At 51.5% G+C, this 22,688-nt stretch overlaps 1 protein-coding gene across 3 annotated transcripts in view; it reads right to left on the bottom strand.

Moving 5' to 3' along the window:
- Positions 1-757: 757 nt before the first annotated feature.
- The window catches only part of BAIAP2L2 (BAR/IMD domain containing adaptor protein 2 like 2), a 28,290-nt gene continuing 6,359 nt past the window's right edge, over positions 758-22,688 (bottom strand). For 2 of the 3 annotated variants that reach the window (XM_081248962.1, XM_081248963.1), the window contains exons 5-14: positions 17,290-17,361; positions 16,950-17,066; positions 15,960-16,106; positions 6,025-6,177; positions 5,586-5,724; positions 5,196-5,418; positions 2,918-3,076; positions 2,375-2,582; positions 1,849-1,892; positions 758-1,648 (exon numbers count right to left, since the gene is read on the bottom strand). In XM_081248962.1, the coding sequence (XP_081105088.1) occupies positions 1,573-1,648; positions 1,849-1,892; positions 2,375-2,582; positions 2,918-3,076; positions 5,196-5,418; positions 5,586-5,724; positions 6,025-6,177; positions 15,960-16,106; positions 16,950-17,066; positions 17,290-17,361 (1,338 nt within the window). In that variant the 3' untranslated portion in view covers positions 758-1,572. The remainder of the gene's footprint in view (positions 1,649-1,848; positions 1,893-2,374; positions 2,583-2,917; positions 3,077-5,195; positions 5,419-5,585; positions 5,725-6,024; positions 6,178-15,959; positions 16,107-16,949; positions 17,067-17,289; positions 17,362-22,688) is intronic. The other variant, XM_081248964.1, reaches the window with a different exon arrangement.

Genomic DNA, 22,688 nt, shown 5'->3' with positions numbered 1-22,688 from the left:
CACCTGAGGACCAGGACAAGAGGTGGTCCCTGACAGCTGTCGCTGCACACTTACCTGAGCCGTCCCGTGGGTTTGGGTGTCCAGCCTCGCATTTCCTGAGGCCTGCAGGGAGGGGCCGCCCCACTGGCTCCCCTGTGAAAGCCTAGCCCGATGGGGGCTGCAGCTGAAGACTCCCAGGCTTCCTGCAGATCAGCCACTCAACAGCTGGTTCCCCCAAGCCTGGGGCTTAGTGTTCCCCACCCCCATCTCCTCTAAGAGGCTTTCCACAGGGAGGGGAGAAGGGCCAGGCAGCCACCGCAGCACAGGGCCAGGCTGGGCCGCGTGGTGGGGCTCCCTGTCCCAGGCCCATCCAGGGAGAGCTAGAGATAGGGGGGCCCCTTCACCTCCTGGAGCTTCGGGCAGAGAACAAAGAGAGCCCTGCCCTGGGGGGTCCGAGTGGTACAAAGGGCACAGCCCTGCCCTGGAGAGACCCCACCAGCCCTAATCACCTCAACTCCTCGCCTGCCCTCCGCCCCCAGGCCACATTCCAGGAGGGGCCTCCATGGCTTTCCCCTGGATAAGGCTAATCCAAGCCAGAGCCTGGGACTGAGGGGGTGGGGATGGGCCAGAACAAAGGGTGCTGTGTCCCAGGGCACCGGAGGGTGACTTGCTGATGGTCCCAGGCCTCAGCCACTGCCATCCCTCTGGCTCTAGGGAACCCACAGCAGAAATGAGCCTGGGCCAGAGATGGGGGTGGGTACAGCTTGCAGGAGTTAGGCCAGACCTAAAGACTTAACTTAAAATGAGGGATGGGGGCCTCCCTGGTGGCGCAGTGGTTGAGAGTCCGCCTGCCGATGCAGGGGATGCGGGTTCGTGCCCCGGTCTGGGAGGATCCCATATGCCGCGGAGCGGCTGGGCCCGTGAGCCATGGCCGCTGGGCCTGCGCGTCCGGAGCCTGTGCTCCGCAATGGGAGAGGCCACAACAGTGAGAGGCCCGCATACCGCAAAAAGAAAAAAAAAAAAAAAAAAAAAAAAAATGAGGGATGTGAGGGGCTGGGAGTGAGTGAGGCCTCCCAGGGAACTGCCAGTGACATTTAGGACCTTCCGGACTCCCTTCTCCAGTGGGAGGTCTCCGTCCCCACCCTGTCCCACCCTGTCCCCCAAGTCAGACTCCACCAGTCCCGCTGCCGTGTCTCACTTGCTTTATTTCTCACCGTTTACAAAAGTTAAACAGGGGAGGTGTGTGGGGCAGGGGAGGGGGTGTGCAAGGGGCTCCTCCTCACTGGGACAGAGAAGAGGGAAAGAGGTTGGGGGGCATGAGGCAGGCCCCCAGGGAGAGTCTGGGGCCCCTGGAGGGGAAGAACTGGTTCTGTCCCCCACTTCCGGCTGCTTTATTTTGAAGTCCCCAGACCCCAGGCCAGTGCCTTTGGAACGGCTCAGGCTGGGGCGTGGTCTGGGGAAGGGCAGCTGCCCCCGGTACCAGGGCCCCGGCTCCTTGGATCCACTGCTGCTGCTTCTGCTGCCGCCAGCTCTGGGCAGCCTCCAGGCAGGTGTTGGGGGGACGACCTCAGACCCCTGGTGGAGGAAGGCACCTCAGTGGATGAGGGGCGCTGAGCGGTCATTGGTGACGGTGGGACGCAGCTTTACGGTGGCAAAGGGGTTTGTGCCCCTGTTGGGGGAGAGGAGGGGGTGAGAGGGGCCCAGGTCCCCAGCTGGCTGTGGATCCAGGGAAAGCAACTGGGCATCTGAGACAGGTGTCCGCCCTACCTCCTGTCCCCGTCGGTTCACCTCCACTCACGCCCACCTTTGTTTCCCCTCCACAGCCCTCTGCTGAGCCCGGCCCCCTCTGACCCTCACTCAAGGACTCACCGAGGGAAGAGCTCTGGGGGTTGCTGCTCCCAGGACATGAGTTTCTGCAGGGAGCGGGGAGGGAGGGCCAGGTTTGGGAGGGAAGGAGCAAGTGAGCCCCTGCCCCCGCCAACTCCCCAATCCAGCAGGGCAGAGGACTGGACCAGAGGCCCCTGCAGCGCCAGGCTTCTGGGAAATGAGGTCCAGCCTTCCGAAACCCAAAATGCTGTGGGTTTCAGACTTGAGGAGCCTCTGGGCCAAAGTGCCATCTCCCAGGGCTAACACCACCCCCAGGGGGGCCCTTTTCCAGTGCTCCCAGCAGGAGCCCGGGGCTCCCATCCACTAGAGGAATGCATTCCCCCCACCCTCCACCCCAGACTCAGAAGCCCATCCCACCCCTCCCGGCACAGATGGGCAGACTGAGGCTGGAGTGAGAGGATCCCCTACCAGACAGCCAATGGCAGGGCAGGGAGGGTTACCTGGTCTCCAGTCTTCCTGCCCACTGGACCACCCCAGGGCTGAGGGCAGACTGGGGGAGGGGGCTCACCTTGATGTCACTGGCCACCCCCATGCTGCCCATGCTACTTCGGCGGCTGCCAGGCAAGGGTGTAGGTGTGGGGCTGGGGGTGCGGCTCGGGACCCGGCTCGGGGTTCGGGAGCGGGACTGGCCATCCCAGTAGTCTGAGGATGCTGTGGAGTTGCCTGGCCGGTCCAGGAGGTCATCAAGGCTGTGGCTGCCCCGGAGTGGGTAGGACCTGAGCCCAGAGAAAGGAGGGACGGGAAGGGGGTCAGGGGTCAGGCCCTGCTGCAACCCCCACCACCCACCCCATCTGCTGGGCTCCTGAGCATCCTACATCCTCCTCCCTTGCCCCTGGGTGAGAGGAGACTGTTGGCTTGAAGGCAGTCCTGAGGGGAGGCAGAGGGATGGACACATGACCTTCACATGTAGAGAGATGGGGGTGCCCTTTCTCCAGGAGCTGAAGGAGGTTGGGCTAACTACGGACTGCAGCTCAGAGATGCCCTTCCTGGTGGGTGGGGCCACCCCCCACTGGAGTCCCCGCCCCTGCCCTGTCTCTGACCACAGCGGTACCTGGAAGGCAGCTCATTCATAGGGCTCATGGGGTTCATGGACGTCACTGGGTTCAAGGGGTTCGTGGGATTCATGGAGGTCACAGGGTTCAAGGCGTTCATGGGATTCATGGGCAGCTCCTCCAGAGGCTTCACATAGGCCTCGGGGAACCAGCCGCTCCTGTGGGGTGGAAGCAAAAGGCCCGACAATGGTGGTCAAAATACCATTTCTAAGAGGAGTAGATGTGTGCCAGGCCTGGCTCTAAGAGTAACTCATTTCATCCTTTGAAGGAGGTCTTTCCCGACATTCAAAGCCACTCATCCAGCCTCATGTCCCACCAGGGGCTGGGGCGCCTTAGAGAGGAGGGCCTGGAGATCCGAGAAGGAAAGCATTGTATCCAAGGACATGTGGTGACCAGCTTCATTCCCTACTTGCTGAGTACCCACCACACGAGGGCCCACCGAGAGCCAGATGCAGTCCCTGCTCCCCAGGGGCTCCCAGCCAGCCTGTGGGGGAGACAGACCCACAAACAGATGATTACAAGGGTGAGGCAAAGGGGACCGGTGGGGGGGACCAAAGGCAGCTGTAGGGGCCCAGAGGAAGGGGAACCAGAGCCGGGGGTGCCTGGCTACCAACCCTCCACCATAGGCCCTCTGGTCCCGGTGACCCCAGCCACCCTGCTCTTGGAGTCTTTGTCTGGCTGGAGGCTCATTACTGCATCTCCAGAGCAGCCAGGGTTGAGGGAGAGGCACTATGATCGATGTTCCTTAGCCTTTTCAGACTCCACGGAACCCGTCAGATTCTTGCAGAACATCTGGGAAAGTGTTCTCCAAACAGCCACCTTAGATCCCCAAACCCGATCAAAAACATTCTCACCTATAGGTAACTGGAAGCTATTTCAAGTCAAACTGACAGAATAAAACCATTTCAGAACGTTTTACTTCTGTTTTCACCATAAAGTGCCTACTGATGAAACTTGCCATTGTTTTCCCTAACCTGAGTCTCAGAAAGAATAACGATGTCCCGGAAACACGGTTTGAGAGCTCAGATCTAGGTGGTTTTATAATCAGGTCCCCAGGAGGTTTGCTACACACCTGTTTTGGGGACTTTCAGGGCGGCACCCTGCTGCCCTCTGACGCGGGTCTGCAAAGCAGGTGTTTTTTCCACTACTCGTGCTCTTAGTCGCGTCTCTACCCACCGGCTCCTCTTTCCATTCCTGATCCATGCGGTCACCTGCCATCCACCCATCTATCTACACGTCATCCCATCCATGCATCACCCATCCATGATCCATGTGGGCAACCACCCAAGGATCACCAATCCACTAACCCATCCATCAGCACTTGCCCACCTGCCCGCCTCTCTATCAACCCACTCACACACCTCTCCAATCACCCATTAGTCGATACACGCACCCCACATCCGTGCATCCTCCCATGCCCCCTTCCATCTACCTGTCTGCTCACAGGAGCATGCATCCACCTGCCATTATGCCCTCATCCATCCTCCACCTGTCCATCTACTAATCACATGACCATCCTGGCAGGCACCCTCACATGCACCTGCTGACTCCCCTGTCGACGCTCCATTCATTCATCCCCTCTTCTTGTCCTCATTCATTCCTCTCTCCTTAGCATGAGTGGGCGTGGGCACCACACAGTCTCTTGCCCATAAAGCCCTGTGGGGGGCATTGCCTGGCTCCAGCAAGCTCCCACCTTCCCCTTTTTCTCTGGTAGAAAGAGTGATCCCTACTTTCCTCCAGGCTTACCGAGACTGCAGTGTACTCCCTCGCCTCCCCCTTCTATTCATGGTGTCAAAAGCAGCCCCAGTTTACGTTCTTTAAGGATTTCCACTGCGCCTGGCTGCAAGGAGGTGAGCACACTCAGCTTGCAAGGTCCCAGCACCGCCCCTGCACCTGGCCCCCCTCCCTGTCCATTCCCTCCGTCAGAGCTTGGCGGACTCCCTCAGGGTAGAAGGCAAGCTGCCCCCTCTCTTAGTGTAAAGCGCACAGCAGGTGCTCAAGCAATAGGGTTTCTGTATTGTTCCCACTTGTGAGAGAACCTTCCCATTCCCCATCCTCTACCACCCTCTCAAGGGCCACCACCCTGAACTTGATAAAGAGACTCTTCCTACCCTCGTTGAATGGGTGAGGAAACTGGTGTGGGACGAGGAGGGGATGGGGGATGGGTTGTTCGAAGGCCCAGGGACAGCCTCCATCCTGGAAGACTCAGTTGCAGCTGGAGCCCAGGCTTTCCGGTCCTCCTTCCAACCCACCCTGCGCCCCGAGGCTCCTACTCACGTGGATGAGCCCTCCAGCTTGCCATAGAGCCAGCCGTTCTGGGCCTCCGGCACCAGCACCTCCACAACGTCTCCGGCCGAAAAACGCAGCAGCGTGTGGTTGGCGCCCTCCGAGTGGGAGACCAGGGCGCGGACTCGCCGGGCGCCGCCGCCGCCCCTGCAGCCCGGGCGCTCGCCGAAAGAGTTGGAGCGCGAGCGCTCGTTGCTGCTGCTGTAGAGCGAGGCTGCCGAGGGGCAGGAGAGCGCCGCGGCACGTGGGTGGGAAGTTCTCCCTGGCGTCTACCCTCGATCCCTCCTGCTGCAGCGCAATCTCGGTTCCTCTTCCCGGCCCCGGGTCCCCAACCTGGGTACCTGGCCCTCCCTCTGCGTTTCGGGGGCCGGGGGTACTCACAGGCGGACGGCGTCCGGGGCAGGGACCGGCGGTCTGGCTCCAGCTGGGACGCGTATCTCGCCTCAGTGGGCTCGGGGCCGTGGGAGCCGGAGCCGTGCCGGCTGCGGGGGGAGCCGAACTCTCCCAGAGGCCTCTGGGGCTGCGAGGGGAGACGGGCAGGGGAGGGTGGGGCGGGGAGGGGCGGGGCCGCGGTGCCCTAGTCCAGCCCCCACCCCCAGTCCCAGGCGTCGGCGTAGGGGTTCTCTGGCCTGCGGCCGAGCAACCACGGGGGCGTCGCGCCGGGGCGGAAGGGCCGGCCGAGGGGCGCTTCGTAGAACGGGACCCTCGGGGGGAAGAGGCTCCAGGCGGAGGGCCTCAGGCCCCAGGGCCCCGCAGAGGGTGCCGGGGGCGGCGGGGGCGCGAACGGCGGCGGCGGGGGCGGGGGCGCCCAGGGCCTCACCATGTCCAGGCGGGTGGGCGTCAGGCGGCCCGAGGGGTAGGGCGGCCCCAGCACGGGGCCCAGCAGGCCCGGGGAGTGGGCGCGCGACGGACTGCGGCTGGCCTCCGACTGCTCCTTCCACAGCAGCACGCGGTTCTGGAGCATCCCCCGGGCCTGGCCGGGTGGGGACACGGGGGTCAGCGAGATCCAAGCAGACCCCAGAATCCCGGGGACTCAAAACTGGCATCCTAGACCCGGGAACTCGGGCCCTGCAATCTGAGGATGACCGGACTTTCCAGCTGGAAGGAACCAAAGATCGCTGTGGTCACTTTGGGTTCACCCACTGGCCAGCCCTCCTGGTCTTTTGTCAAAGGCCCCTCACTTTTCCTGGAGGAGTTTCCCCTGACCCGTCTCTCAGTCTTTGCTTTGACGGGGGCTCTCCTACTGTCTGATGCAGGGGTAGGGGTGCAGTCCAGGCTTGGCTACAGAGATGGAGTCAGGTATGTGCACCTACCCAAAAACTGTTACCAAAGAACCCAGTCCCAGAACTTACCCTGGAATAATCTGGAAAAATATATTCTCTCACCTCACGGGGTTTGCTAAATGGACAGAGCGAAGCCGGCATAGGACACTTCAACTAAGCAACAGACAGTGGCAAGTTTCTGATGACATCTTGTGTGCTCCTGGATCCAACTGTACCTGAAGCCCTTGAACTTCCCAGTGACTAGAATAATAAACACCTTTTCTGTTTAAGCCAGTTTGAGTAGTTTTCTAAAAGAAGCCTTCCAAATACTTCTTCCAGTCTATCCCTTTAGTCTACGTAAGCATCCCTTTTCTAGTATCCCCAATACCCGGGCATCTAACTCTGCCTGAATACCTTCAAGGACAGGAAACTCAGCCGCTGACCACATAGTCCATAACAACTTAGGGTGGGAAGGTTTTAAATGTTAGACCTGCTGTTTGTATTAATCATGTTTTTAATTTTCTGTACTTTATGATGCTTTGACATCGTGGGGCCTTGTTAATCTGAAAAGACTGCACCTCACAGGGCTAGATAATTCCTACAGATAGTAAACAGTTTGCTTGGAGCACACCTTTCATATGCAAACCAACCAACCCAAAACCCATATCCCCAATCACCTCCTTCTAATTCACACACCAAACCAAAGTTTCCCCTGCCCTAAATCACCCAAGCCAGGTACCAGACAATTAGAATAACCCCTATAGCCAGAGCCCACTGAAGTTATTCAAACCATCCAATCCTAAACTTACTTAAACTTGCTTACCCTTCTTTGCCCATCCCTTCCCATGGAAACCATAACAAAGGTTCTGGGCCATGCTTTCCCCTAGCTCCTTCTGCCTCTTGACCAACCCCCAGTGCTACTCCCATGTGGCCCTGCGTAGTGTGTCATGACCCTTTCTCTTGGGAAGTGTGGTATGTAATAAAACTTCTTTCAGTGGGATTGACCTCTCTGTGTTGTCACTCAGGTCATCCTAGGTACAATTAAAACACTCTGCTCTCCAGTTATCAGTGTCTCTCCATTTTCTACTCCAATACTCACTCCCTCAAGGCCAAGTTCAGGATTGTCACCTTAGGAATAATAAAAGCTTCCCTTTGCTGAGCATTTACTCTGTGCCAGGCCCAGTGTTAAAGACTTTACCTCCATTATCCTATTCGATTCTCCCAGTAGCCCTGCTAGGTAGGTGCCAGTAGCCCTGCGAGGTAGGTGCCATTATTATCTCCATTTTATAGAAGAAGATGCTGAGGGTCAGAGCAGTTAATGACTGGCTCCGAGGTCTCTCATCCAGTAAGCAAGGGAGTGGCCTGTACTCATCTGTCTTGAGGAAGCTTCTTGTGACTACATTTCCATGATTTTTCCCTTCATTCTGGCCCAGCTGCTGAAAATTTGATCTCAGGCAGCAAAACAGAAAGGCTCAGCGCCTCAAGTCACAGGAGCAACTAGTTCAGTTGGTGGCTAGGTGGCCGCCCCCTCTGTTGCCTTGCATAGTTAATTAGCAAAACAGCCCAAAGACAAAACTCCAAAGGCCTTTGTGCGCTTGTTTCAGAGGCAGTAAGCAAAGTGAGACCATTAAGTTTTGCTTATCGTATTTAAAAAAGGGTTTTTGTCCAATTTGAAAGTGCCTGCCAAGGTGCTAGGGAATTCTCGGAGTATTGGCCTCAGCACCGAGTCCTGGCCTGGATGGCACTCAACTTCACTGGCTCCCCTCAGCCCTGCCTTTAGGCAGTTTAGCCAGTGGTTGGGAAGAAACATAGAGGAGACCATGGGAAAATGTTAAACATGTTTACAGAGTGGAAAAGCCATTCTGGGACTTCCCTGGTGGTGCAGTGGTTAAAAATCCGCCTGCCAATGCAGGGGACACGGGTTTGATCCCTGGTCCAGGAAGATCCCACGTGCTGTGGAGCAACTAAGCCAGTGCACCACAACTACTGAGCCTGCGCTCTAGAGCCCGTGAGCCACAACTACTGAGCCTGCGTGCCGCAACTACTGAAGCCTGTGTGCCTAGAGCCCGTGCTCCGCAACAAGAGAAGCCACCGCAATGAGAAGCCCGCGCACCGCAACGAAGAGTAGCCCCCCGCTCGCCGCAACTAGAGAAAGCCTGCATGCAGCAATGAAGATCCAACGCAGCCAAAAATAAAATTAAAATTAAAAAATTAAATTAATCATGTAAGAAAAATATTTAAAAAAGAAAAGCCATTCTAAGTATGATACAAACCCCCTAAACTATAAAAGACTGATAAATTTGACTAAATAAAAATAATTTTTTTACCATGGCAAAACTCACAATAAGCAAAATCAAATGATAAAGGACAAACTGGGAAAATAATTTGCAACTCATCACTGTGAAAGGGCTAATTTCAGTAACATATAAAGAGCTCCTACAAATTCATAAGAAAAATGGAGGAAAAGATACTGACCTGTCACAGTAAAGAAAATCAAATGGCTCTGAAACATGAAAAGATGTCAATCTCACTTATAAGACAAGCGTAACAAGTGTAAAACTACACTGAGATACCATTTTTATCTTTTTGATTACCAAAAATCAAACTTTGCTCACATACTGTTGTCAAGGAAACAGGGAATCTCCGTCATTGCTGGTGGAAGTGTAAATTGGTACAGCCAATGCTTATATCCCTGGACTCACCAATCCCATTTCTAGGCATTTATCCTAGAGATATACTTACACAACTGCGATAGATCCAGAGAAGCTGACGGTGAGGTAGAAGGCGTGTTATTGACTAGACTTGGACTAAGCAAGGACCGATTATTGGAGACAGATGAGAAAGACACCTTACTGTGCTCAGGCACTTAAGAGTTCTTTAAATCTTGTGCATTCTGCGTACAGATATGCTTAACAGGTACATATTTATGCTTCACTGTCTTAGGAGTTAGATCGTGTATGTCCTAAAGCCCAGCTGGATCAGACAACATGCTACCTATTCCCCTGTACCTAGGAGAAGTCTGGTTCATTCAATCCACAGCTCCCTCCTGAGGGGGCGATCATTCAGCAGGAGGCAGCCAGTGGAGGAGTGAGCTCTCCTCTTAATATTGGAGGTTAACTGTTCAAGACACAGGCGGAAAGGAGTTTTCTTCCAAAGAAGATGTACACATGGCCAGTGAGTACAGGAAAAGATACTCAGCATCATCAGCCATCAGGGAAATGCAAATCAAAACCATAATGAGGTACCACCCCACACTCACTAGGATGGCTATAATCAAAAAGACAGGGCTTCCCTGGTGGCGCAGTGGTTGAGAGTCCGCCTGCCGATGCAGGGGACACGGGTTCGTGACCCGGTCCGGGAAGATCCCACATGCCGCGGAATGGCTGGGCCCGTGAGCCATGGCCACTGAGCCTGCGCATCCGGAGCCTGTGCTTCACAACGGGAGAAGCCACAACAGTGAGAGGCCCGCGTACCGCAAAAAAAAAAAAAAAAAAAAAAAAAAAGACAGTCACAAGTATTGGCAAAGATGTGGAGAAATTGGAAACCTCATAAACTGGTAGCGGGAATGTAAAATGGTGAAAGAGTGTGGAAGTTCCTCAAACAGTTAAACATAGAGTTACCATACAATCCAGCAATTCCACTCCTATATACCCATGAGAAATGAAAACACACGTCCACGGAAAAACTTTTACGTGGATATCCAGAGCAGCACCATTCATAATAGCCAAACAGTAGAAACAAGCCAGATGTCCATCAATTGATGAATGGGTAAGTAAATGTGGCATATCCTGATGATGGAATCCTATTTGGCAATAAAAAGGAATGGTGTATGGATACATGCTCCAACACTGATGAACTTGAAAAACATGATGTTCAGTGAAAGAAACCAGTCACAAAGGACTACATATTGTACGATTCCTTTCATATGAAATTGCCAGAAAAGGCAAATCTATAGAGACAGAAAGTAGATTAGTGGCAGCTTAGGGCAAGGGGGAATGGGAAGATCAAGGAATGACCGCAAAGGAGTACTGATTTTTTTTTTTTTTAGCAGTAATGAAATGTTCTAAACTTGACTTGAGGCAATGGATGCACAACTCTGTGAATATACTACACCACTTGTTAAAAAATATTTATTTATTTTGGCTGTGCCGGGTCTTAGTTGCAGCATGTGGGATCTTTTAGTTGCAGCATGTGGGATCTAGTTCCCTGACCAGGAATTGAACACGGGCCCCCTGCATTGGGAGAATGGAGTCTTACCCACCGGACCACCACGGAAGTTCCTATACTACACCGCTGAATTGCACACTTTAAATGGGTGAATTTCATGGTGTGTGAATTATATCTCAATATAACCGTTTAAAGGAAGAAGCAGCAGCTCCTCCCTGAAGGATCACTCAGTGGGGGTGGGGTAGGGTGGGAGAAGGCCGAGCCCTGAGCCCGGGGCTGGGTGCGGTGGTGAGAGTGGGAGAATGTCAGCCGGGGCTGGGATCAGTCACTGGATCCAGCTACATCTCACACCTCTGCTCAGCACCAGATTTCTGATCCCTGGGATCAGAAACAGAGACTCAGGGAGGACCTGGCAAGGTAAGGACCCCGAGGTGGGGAGGCGGGAGTTGGCTGCTGGCTGTTGGGGGCAGCTGACTGCAAGCACTCGGGTCTCCTGAATGGGAGCCTTTGTTTTCATCTTTGGAGGGGAGAGAGCAGGGGCAGGAGGACCTAATCCCACTGGGCTCCTGCATATGCCAGGCTCCACCATCGCACCCACCTTCTGCAGGGGTGATTATTTCCCTCCTTTTCCAGATAAGAAAATGAGACTCAGAAATGAAATCACTTGCCAGAATTTGCAGCCAGGGCACAGTATTTGGGAAACTGAATAAGAATACAAAGAAATGGATATAGAAACTAAATAAGACTACAGAGAAATAGGAAGCAGTAGAAAGAGCAATGAGGCTGGGGGAGGGGCAGAGGGGCCCGTGTTTGTGGCCAGGAAAGAGAGGCTGGCTGGCTGGGTGGGTCTCTCTCAGATACCAAATAGAACCAGAGCCTGATATGTCATCTGGGCTCAAAGACTATGTGTTGAATAAATGAATGAATGAACAAATGACATTGGAAAAATGCAAGGATTTTTAGGGAATGATGGAAGGATGGTTTCCCAACAGCCCTGGCCCCTCCCCTCCTGTAGATTCCATCATCCCCCTCCCCAGAGGGGTCAACAGCTGGGCCAGGCCAGGGAGGTAGGCAAGTCCACATGCAAGAAGGGTGATTGGGAGGCTTTGGCCCCTGTTGGACTTTCACAGAAGGCAGGACAGAACTTTGACCACCAGTGGGCTGGCAGGGGCCTGAGGATCTGCAAGTGAGAGGCCAGGCAACAGGGCTCAGGGGCCTGAGCAGTGCAGTCACAGAGACACTTGGGTAGGGCAACATCAAGTGTCCCTCCTGAGTGTGCTCTGAGAGGGGCCGCTGGCTTTCCTGAGTTCCAGGCATCCATAGACTTGGGCAGCTGCTAGCCCATAAGGTACTTCTTTGTAATTTAGAAACAGATGTTCTGTCTGGATGGACAGAGCCTGGTGGGTACACATTTGGTGAGAGAATGGCCTCTTTTTCTTTTAAATTTTCTTGATAATTTTTTTTTTTTTTTTTGCGGTACACGGGCCTCTCACTGTTGTGGCCTCTCCCGTTGCGGAGCACAGGCTCTGGACGCGCAGGCTCAGCGGCCATGGCTCACGGGCCCAGCCGCTCCGCGGCATGTGGGATCTTCCCGGACTGGGGCACGAACCCGTGTCCCCTGCATCGGCAGGCGGACTGTCAACCACTGCGCCACCAGGGAAGCCCTTCTTGATAAATTTTTAAAAATTGAAGTATAGTTAATTTACAATGTTGTGTTAGCAAAGTGATTCATTCACACACACACACACACACACACACATACATTCTTTTTCAGATTCTTTTCCATTATAGGTTATTACAAGATATTGAGTATAGTTCCCTGTGCTATACATTAGGTCCTTGTTGTTTACCTTTTTTATACATAGCAGTGTGCATATGTTAATCCCAAACTCCTAATTTAACTCTCCCCCCACCCTCTGCTATCGCCTTTGGTAACCATAAGTTTGTTTCTATGTCTGTGAGTCTATTTCTCTTTTCTAAATAAGTTCATTTGTATCATTTTTTAGATTCCACATATATGATATGACATATATCATATCATATCATATATCATATGACATATATATGTGGAATCTAAAAAATGATACAAACGAACATATGATATTTGTCTTTGACTTACTTCACTTAATATAATAATCTCTAGGTCCATCCATGTTGCTGCAAATGGCATTATTTCATTTTTTATGGCTGAGTAATATTCCATTGTGTGTGTGTGTGTGTGTGTGTGTGTGTGTATCACATCTTCTTTAGAGGATGGCTTCTTTAGAGGATGGAAAAGGTAATGATGCTCCTTTCTTCAGGCAAACACAGTCTGCACCAGTATGTTCAGCTTGGAGAGCACAGCATAGCTCTACTCTCAGCCAGGCTTCCTTGTGCAGTACACAACCTGTACAACCTTCCCTAGAAGCCCTGTCTGCTATGGTTCTCCACATGAGAGGCTGAGTGACAGCTGATGCTTGCAAAAGGAAGACCTGGGGCAGAGTGGGGTCCTACTGGGTAGAGATTGCTCCATTCTCCTGTCCCCCCCCCCATTTGCCAGCACCACTGCCTGAGCCCTTGCAGTTCAACTCAACCCAGAGTGGGAACAGGACCATGAGGAGGCAAAGGAAAGAAACAAGGCACCTAAGAGGACCCAGTAGTCAGCAGGGAGAACACAGCAAACCACCCCGGCAGCTGAGAGGAGGGAGTGACGAGCTTAACAAGGACTTGATAAGGGTACTTACCACCAAAGACCTTCTTACCCAGACAAAGCATGATGTTAAGATTTAAAATTGAACAGATGAACTAAAGAGAGGACAGTCCGGGGTGGGATAGGGAGGGTGGGAGGGAGATGCAAGAGGGAGGAGATATGGGGATATAGGTATATGTACAGCTGATTCACTTTGTTATAAGGCAGAACCTAACACACCATTGTAAAGCAATTATACTCCAATAAAGATGTTAAAAAAAAAGAGAGAGAGAGAGAGAGGACAGTCCTGTTGAGAACAGAATCAGTCGCCTGCAGGTCAAGGAGGAGAAATATCTCAAAATACTGAGCAAGAAGCAATGAAATAGACATAGTGGGGGGAGAAGATGGTCACAGATGTGGAGGCTCAAATGATTGGAGTTCCAGAAAGAGAAAAGGTAATGACGGCAGAGAGATAATAATTAAAGAAACAGAAGAGGAAATAGCTCCCCAGACCTGAAGAAAGACTTGAGCCTGCAGGCTGAAGGGCCACCGACAGGCACTCATCTAGGTGGTACCGGGACAAGTTCCCGAGTCGCAAGGACACAAAGAAAATCTCCAAGCATCCATAGAGAAAGAGCCTGTTACTTAAAAGGGAAAGGAGACAGACCAGCACTTGACTTAGCATCTACAACACCGAGCACTAGAAAACAGGGGCAAATCATCTTGGACCATGAGAAAAAAAAGGCTGCAGCTCCTTCAACCAGCCAATATGCCCTCACCAGCAGGGTAAAAGTGAGACATTTGCAGAGATGCAAGGATTCCAACAGTGTATATGCAGAAAATACTCATGCAATTTCTCCAGCCATGCCAATTAATCAAAACAGAAACCTCAAGACAGTGGGAGGTGAAAAGGATTGAAAACAGTGGTAAGCATTGTGTCTGATCCTATGTGTGGTGAAATGTTAGTGGACGATAGTGGTGCACTGGCCATGGTAATACATGTAATCTAAGTACAGATTCTTGAAATAGAAGGGCCATGCTGCAAAGAAATGACTAGTGAGGGTCTGGAACTAAAAGTCCTGAAGTTTCTTGGCAAAACCAAGAGGTGGTGGTTTGGAAGGATGAGAAGAGGAGTACAGATTTTACAAGCCTCATCTTAGAGCACCAGGGAGGGCAGGAAAATCCTTCTCAAGGTCTTCTCTTATGGGGTGAGGGGAGCAAAGGACCAAGTAGTGTGTGTGTGTGGGGGGGGGCGGCATTATTTTTTGAAACACATAATAGACAAATATATATGATTATGAGGTTCACAGAGTGAGGTCATCATGAGCAGAGATGAAAAGAACAATAGGCTTTCCGAAATAATAAAGGGGAGAGGGATGTGGAATTAAATAAATTAAATGAATCTCAGCTAAAATTGGGGTAGGGGCAGGCCTGTAGGGGGAGCTCACATACCCTGCTATGTAGCCTCAATTATTCCAAGCAGGAAGAGGTGCAAGCCTACATCTCCCACAGGAAGTTGCTGCCTACTTTGTTATCCAGCAGCAGAAGAAAACTCCCCCAACCCCGACCCCTGTGACAGCCCAGCTAATCAGACTGTAGCAGCCCAACCAATGAGAAACCTCCATACTTTGGACTCCCAGCTTCCTCCAATGGACTCTTTGGTTATTACAGCCCCTCCCAACTCCTCTCTTTCCCCCATAAAACAAGCTGTCAATCCCTGTTCTCTGGATTTGCGCGTGGTCTGCCATACTCCACATAGCGTGAATTGCAGTTCCTCTGACTATTCCTGAATAAACTTGCTTTTGCTGGTAAAATAACTGGCTATTATATTATTAAAGTTGACAGAGGAATGTATATTTTATCAAACTGACAAGAACAAGAATGGGAGAAAAAGAGGAAACGACAAAGTAAATACAGTTAACTCAAGTTATCCAGAAAGAATAGAGCAGGTATATCAGTTGTTAGGTTAAACGGGAATGAACTGAATTCTCCTATTGGAAGACATAGATTGTCAGACTGGTCAAAAGTCAAAACTGAGCTATATCTTTGTAACATAAAACACTTAAAGATAAGAAAAGAGAAAGTAGGAAGGGCAATAGTAATGTCAAAGTGGAATTAAAAGTATCAGACTGGATTATGAGATATATTATATACATAAATGGCAATATTTACAGAGAAGGTATAATAGTCAAGTCATAATCCCCACCACACTAAACAACATGGCAGCTAAATGCAGAAAGCAAAATCCACTAGAAATACAATGGCCTAGCAGATCAGACAAAGCAAGACCATAGAAGATTTAAATACCATGATAAAATTAATAGACAGTAATTGAATAAACCTATGAGTTAATGATTTTGTGAATAGTGAGTATATGTAAACAGGACTGAAAAAAATAAATGGTCCATACATGAATGAATAAATGCAGGAATTATTAGTGAATGTGAGAATTTAAAAAAATCATGACAATAAATGAATGAATATGTGATGATACGAATAAAGAAATAGATGGGGAGAGTAAATAAGTAAAATAAATATCTCCAGGGTGGAAGGAAAGAAGGGAATGGGGAGGAAGGGAGGGGAATTCCCACGCAGCCAGCTCACAGAGAGCACAGCCCCCAGAAGGCTTCATTTAGCTGTCCCCCAGCCCCAGCTCACCCGGCCAAAAAACTGCAGGAAGGTGTTGGAAAGCAGCAGGTGCTTCTCAGCCAGGAAGCGGTAACGCCGCTTCTCTTCCAGTTCAGCTGCCCGCTGACTCTCAGACACGAAGGCCTGCATCTGCGCGTGCAGCCGGTTCACGCTCTCCTGGGGGAAAAGGGGATTCTGGCTGGAGGCAGGGGGTGTGTCCCTCATCCCACTCCCACGGGTGCCAGCTGTCTGAAGCCTCTCCCTCCTTCCTGAACCAGCCACCTCCTCCTGGAAGCCTCCCCTGAGCACCCAGCCTGCCCTCGCTTCTGGGCCTGCCCTCTCATGTGTATCCTCATCCTCATGAGCCTGGGTTCTGCCTGCCCTCTGGCCCGGGCACTTCTCCCAGGTAGGACTGGTGTCTGAGCCATCCTTCTGTCCCCAGTGCCAGGCACAGGGCCAAGCACAGAAGTGAGGCCTAAGAGAGTTGGTTTAATGAAAATGCAAATTAATTGATTAATAACCGCCTACTTGGGAGCGAAGATTTCAAAGAGGAGAGATATGAGCTTATTAAAGGAGCCAGAAGAGGAGGCAGGAAAGGAGATAGAGGTCTTGGAGACAGAGGCCAAGGATGGGGCCCTGAGCTTGGGAGGAGGGGCTGGCCTTAGTCAGGGGGCAGGAGGGAGGGGGAGGCTGGCGGGGCTGCTGGTGGATTCTGCCTTTGCTACCTTGATCAGGAGCAGCGTGACTGAGGGCCTCAGGTTTTCTCAATGAAGTAGGAGAAGGCAAGGAGGCCAGGGGAATGCGGGGAGGGCCAGGCAGTGACAGGACAAGGAGTGGCTCTGAGGGTGTCCCTGAGACAGTGATGCCCACCTGCCAGGGGCTGGCTGACCTCTCCAGCTATGCTTGCCACACAGCGTGGGGCAAGACACGCTCCTGGGGTTGGGCTGGTGCTGGGTGGGAGAGCGCCAACGGGTGTTGGGGGTCCCCTCGGAGCCCGGTGTTGCCCCCCAGCCCCTGCACCTTCATCTCCCGTGCATTCTTGTCCCTCTTGCGCTCCATACGCCACAGCTGGGACATGCACTTCTCCAGGTTGGCGGCTCGGTGGCGGTACTCCATCTCGTAGTGCTGGCGGCTGTCCTTGGATGGGGTGGAGAGAGGAGGGAGACCCCCGTGTCAAAGAGCTCAAGGCACCTGGCTTATGGGCCAGAGTACTGGACAGGGGCAGGGGCTCAGCTGGGAGCATGTATAACCTGGGGCCAGTCAATGCCCAGCGCTGGCCTCAGTGTGCCCATCCCTCAAAAGGGGAGAGACGGTCCTGCTGGTGATGGGCTGTGGGGCCAGGATGCGTGGCCAGACTCACTTTGATGAACTGCATGTCCAGCTTGGTGTTCTTCTCCATGTGCTGCAGCAGGTCTCCATGGAATGTCTGCACCTGTGTGGAGTGCAGGGTGGGGGTGATCAGGGCGGCCCTATCATCCCCAGGCCCCAGAGTTCCTTGCACTGCTCACTCCAGTACATTGCCCACTACGTTCCTAACACACCAGGCACCTCGCCAATCATCAGAGAAATGGGTAAAACAAGAGCACCTATTTGGAGGGAGGATTAAATGGTTAAACATACAAAACATTTAGTGCAGTCCCTGGCTTGAAACACATCCTCCATAAATGTGTCGACATCTTCCGGTTCTTAGTCTCAGTCTGTGCCTTGATTATGCCTGGAATTTCCTACCAGTCTTCAAATACCAGCTTCACTTCCCCCTCTGCTGGGAGGCCCTCCTGACTCCTCAGGCAGAATTCATCACTCTCTCATTTTGTTTCTGGCATGTGTACAACTTGTTTGTTCATTGTTCGCTCCTCCAGCCATAAGATGGAATTTCTTGCCGGGCCCCTGGTCACAGCCCGTTTGTATGGGCAGCATGAACCAGGTCTGTCCCATATCTGAGTCCCCGGCACCGTGGGCTGGGCCTGGCCCAGCAAAAGAGCTCACAACTGTTGAGGGCTTCACTGGGGTGGCAGGTTCCCGTGACAGGTGAGAAGGAGGTGGCTGACCACCTGGGTGACCAGGAGGACCAGGAAGGCTATTGGGCTCAGGCTCAGAAAAGCTTTGTTCTAGCCGTTTTGGTTCGGCCTCCAATTTGCCCTGTAACTTTGGATGAGTTGCTGCCCCTCCCTGGGCCTCAGTTTCCCCATCTGTAATGGGAAAGTTTTGCCCAGATGGTCCCTAAGGTCCAGCCCTAGAACCCAATGAGCTTGATTCTGTGGGCCTTGGTGGTCAGCTGGCACGTTCCCCTGTGTCCCCCATCAGTGCTCCCTGGGTCACTCCGTGTTGTTAGGACATCAGACCTAAATCCTTTCATCTGTACTCTTTGCAAAGAGGAGCATCTCCCATCCTGCTGCCGCCTCTGGGGACACTTCCAACTCTGCTCAGCCTTCTCTGTCTGCCTGACCTTTCCCCTCAGGAGTCCCTGCTCAAGAACCCTCGGTGGGGGACTTCCTTGGCGGTCCAGTCGTTAAGACTTCGCCTTCCAATGCAGGGCGTGCAGGTCCGATCCCTGGTCGGGGAGCTAAGATCCCACATGCCTCGCGGCCAAAAAACCAAAACATAAAGCAGAAGCAATATTGTAACAAATTCAATAAAGACTTTAAAAACAAAAAAAAGAACTCTGGGTGGATCCTGCCTCCTGCCACGGGGGTCCCCAAGCTGTGCTGTGGCAGCTCTGTCCCTCAGGAAAAGGAATGCCGGTCGTCAGGAAAGACCAGTAAATTATAAAAGTTCTCAGTTTTTCTTCCACAGATGTTTCTGAAACCTTGCTAACTACTGGTCTATAAGGGAGCTTTGGTGTGGCCCCCTCAGGACTAGCCGGGCCTTAAACCCCTGAGTGTGGCTGCCAGTGTGTGTTTTGGGGGATGGCACGGGATCAGTGTTACAAACCTCTCTGAGTCCCTATTTCTGCCCCATGGGGGCCCTTTTCTGCTGGATCCAGGCAGTAAGGAAGTGAGCCTTCCTGACCTATACCTCCCAGTTGAAGGTTCTGCTCCAACACAAGACATATGTTCCTGAAAACTGCCACGTCCTGCCAAATCGCCCGATATAAACAACAGGGCTTATGGAAGATGCAGGATTGGGGCTGATGCTCAAAACCCAGGCAACTTGGCAACCAGAGCACTAAGAGAGATGGTGAATGGTACCTGGAGAGATGAACTTGAACCACGCCTAAGGCCGTGGAAAATATTAAAAATGCACAAAACCAGTAGAATGGACACACTGGCAACACCTGAATTACTGCAGAGCTGGCATGCTGAGGTGATGCAGGAGGAGGTGGGGCTGTCATGATGGTGGAAATGGGAGGCTGCGACACCCACCCCCAGCTGAGAGACCCGGGAGGCTGGGAGTGCTTGTCCTCCCCAGGGAGGCCTGGGTGCAGGAGCTCTTTTAAAATGTTCTTAGGGCTTCCCTGGTGGCGCAGTGGTTGAGAGTCCGCCTGCCGATGCAGGAGACACGGGTTCGTGCCCCGGTCTGGGAAGATCCCACATGCTGCAGAGCGGCTGGGCCCGTGAGCCATGGCCGCTGAGCCTGCGCGTCCAGAGCCTGTGCTCCGCAACGAGAGAGGCCACAACAGTGAGAGGCCCGCGTACCGCAAAAAAAAAAAAAAAAAAAAAAAGTTCTTAAAATGCAGCCTGAAGGGCTATTGCTGTCAGTGCAGCAGACAAGTTGGGGGCTTTACCTTTCTTCCTAATTCCTAACTTTCCCCTCCCCTTGCCTAGGAAATGTCACTTATGAACAAGCCACCTTCCATGTCATAGGATACGGCTCCGGCTTCTAGTTGCGTAGGGACTAAGTCACACCACGGAAACATGCATTAGAGCAGGACAGGTGGGTTGTAATTCTTCTCATTACCAGGGTTTGGCTGTGATCGCCAACAGCATAGAGGACACAGACCCAGGATGCCCCAATCAGAAGGGGCCCAGGCATCAGTGGGTTAATGGAAAGTTGTCAAGCTCCCGAAGAAATGGATCTAATAAGATGTTGATACTTGAAGAGAACTTTGAACTCTTGCTGTGGGGGAACCACAGGACTGCCTATAATTAGCAGGTGGCTTCTGAAACAAGGAAGACACCAAACCCAGGGCAGGCTGAAGAATTCCCAGCAAGTCGGAACAGAGGCTGCCGTGCCCTGCTCCCCTCCCCCTGGGACACGCTCCGTTAGTGGGGTCCTGTGAGCCCCTCAGTACAGAAGCTGAGAGCAGACCCACTGCTGAGAACATGCACTGTAAGTTCTAGGTATGGAGTTATTCCAGTAACTTGAGAAATCCTTTTGCTTTTGATACAGGAAAATCCCTTTGAAAGAATTGTCTCTGGGGGCTGACCCCAGCTCCTTTCTTCCCATTTGCTCTTGAACACCCTCCATCAGGCTCCTGCCCCACCACGCCAGCAAAAGTGTTGTTCTCAAAATCACCGAGACGGCACCTCGCTAAGCCCCATGATCAATTCTCAGGACTCACCCAACTCGCCCTTTCATTATCATTGGACACAGTTGGCCACTCGCTCCTCCTGAGACAAGTTCCTCCTTCATCTTCCAGCCCACCACCCTCTCCTTGTTTTCCTCACACGCCCCGGCTGCCTCTTCTCTGTCCTTTGCTCAGTCCCCCTCATCTCCCCGGTCCACGAAGGTTGAGTTGCCCCGGGGCTCAGTCATGGGCCTCTTCCCTTCTCTATCTACACCACTCCCTTGGTGAGCTCATGCAGCCCACTGGCTGATGCCTCCCAGATGTATGTCCCAGCCCAGATCCTCCCCCAAACTCCAGTCTCATCCATATGACAATATGGGCTCCATTCAGCCAAGAGGAAGAGACAAATATTGAAGATAGGCTATGAAGGTCTAACACACAGATAATAAGAGTCCCTGAAGAAGAAACGCAGAGAAAGAGAACAAAAAAAAAGTCTAAAACTTGTAATTCAAGACAAGTTTCCTGAAATTAAAAAAAAAGAAAGATTTCAAACTACATATTGAAAGAGTACACCACATAGCTAAGAATATTGTCCCAGACAGACCAATATCAAGACATAGTCTGGAAAAGTTACTAGATATAAGAAAAAGAAAAAAATTGGGCATCTAAGGCAAAAAAAGCAAGTGATTTACAATGGAAGAAATAGATTATCAGACTTTTCAACAGCAACATTCAAGATGAAAGAAAAAGAAAGAAAAGAAAGAAAGAAGGAAGGAAGGAAGGAAGGGAGGGAGGAAGGAATGAAATGTGAGCCAAGAATTTTATATCCAGCAAATCTGACTTTCAAGTATAAGGAGAACAAGCTGTTATCTTGGTGTCAGAACTCAGAGAACATTGTTCACAGGAGCCCTTCCTGTGGGGACAATCAGAACAAGGCCAAAATGACGAGAAAGACATGGACATGCGGTTTGAGGTGAACATTAAATACGTAGTTACTTGTAAACAAAGATCAATGAGGGTGAAAGGGGAGCAAGCAAGGTGCAGCAGCTCTGGGTCCTGACAGTGTAGACAAAGCGCAGCTGCAGATACCGCGTTTTTCACACATTGAAGATTTGTGGCAACTTTACGTCGAGCAAGTCTATCGGTGCCATTTTTCCAACAGCATTTGCTTACCTTGTGTCTGTGTCACATTTTAGTAATTCTCACAGTAGCTCAGACTTTTTTTTTTTATTGTCATAATCTGTTATGGTGATCTGTGATCAGTGATCTTTGATGTTACTATTGCAAAACATTATGACTTGCTGAAGGCTTATATGATGGTTAGCATTTTTTGGCAATAAAGTACTTTTAAATTAAGGTATGAACATTTTTTTGACATAATGTTATTGTACACTTAATAGACTACAGTATAGTGTAAACATAACTTATATGCACAGAGAAACCAAAAAATTTGTGTGACTCTCTTTATTGTGATATTTGCTTTTTTGTGGTGGTCTGGAACAGAACCCACAGTATCTCCAAAGCACACCTGTATTTTGAAAGTGGGGAGAGGCTGGGGAGAGCAAATGTAAAACAGATTTTAACAGCTTTCAGAAACCATATTGGTGGTGGTAGAATTACTATCATTATTCAGAGACTGTTGTGTATATGTAACATGAGATAAAGCAAACGGTAACTATGGGATATTCTTTTTTTTTTTTTTTTTTTGGCGGTACGCGGGCCTCTCACCGTTGTGGCCTCTCCCATTGAGGAACACAGGCTCCAGACACGCAGGCTCAGCGGCCATGGCTCACGGGCCCAGCTGCTCCGTGGCATGTGGGATCTTCCCGGACCAGGGCACAAACCCATGTCCCCTGCATCGGCAGGCGGACTCTCAACCATTGCGCCACCAGGGAAGCCCAGGACTTTTTTGGGGGGGCGGGTGGGCTTCACCGCACGGCTTGCACGATCTTAGTTCCCGGACCAGGGATTGAACCCACACCCTTGTCAGTGAAAGCATGGAGTCTTAACCATTGGACCACCAGGGAATTCCCAAGAATCAGGATTCTTGATGTGGAACAAAAGAGATACTGGTGGAATAGGGAAGAGGTTAAGTAAAAATCTAGTGCTGAATCTGAATTGGAAGATCAGTATGAATTTATGAAGTGTTCTATCTTTAACTATATGTACTGTCACGTATGTATGTGTATATATATGTTTGTACAAATGTATGTAGGTATCCATGTGTGTATGTATCTACGTATATATGTATGTATCTAGGCATATATCTATGTATCTAGGCATATGTAGCATATCTATTATATGCACATATG

Source organism: Mesoplodon bidens, assembly GCF_964165515.1.
Source record: "Mesoplodon bidens genome assembly, chromosome: 11".
NCBI classification, from domain to species: Eukaryota; Metazoa; Chordata; class Mammalia; order Artiodactyla; family Ziphiidae; genus Mesoplodon; species Mesoplodon bidens.
The sequence above is the reverse complement of the archived record's forward strand: the minus strand, read 5'-3'. Positions and strand labels throughout refer to the sequence as shown.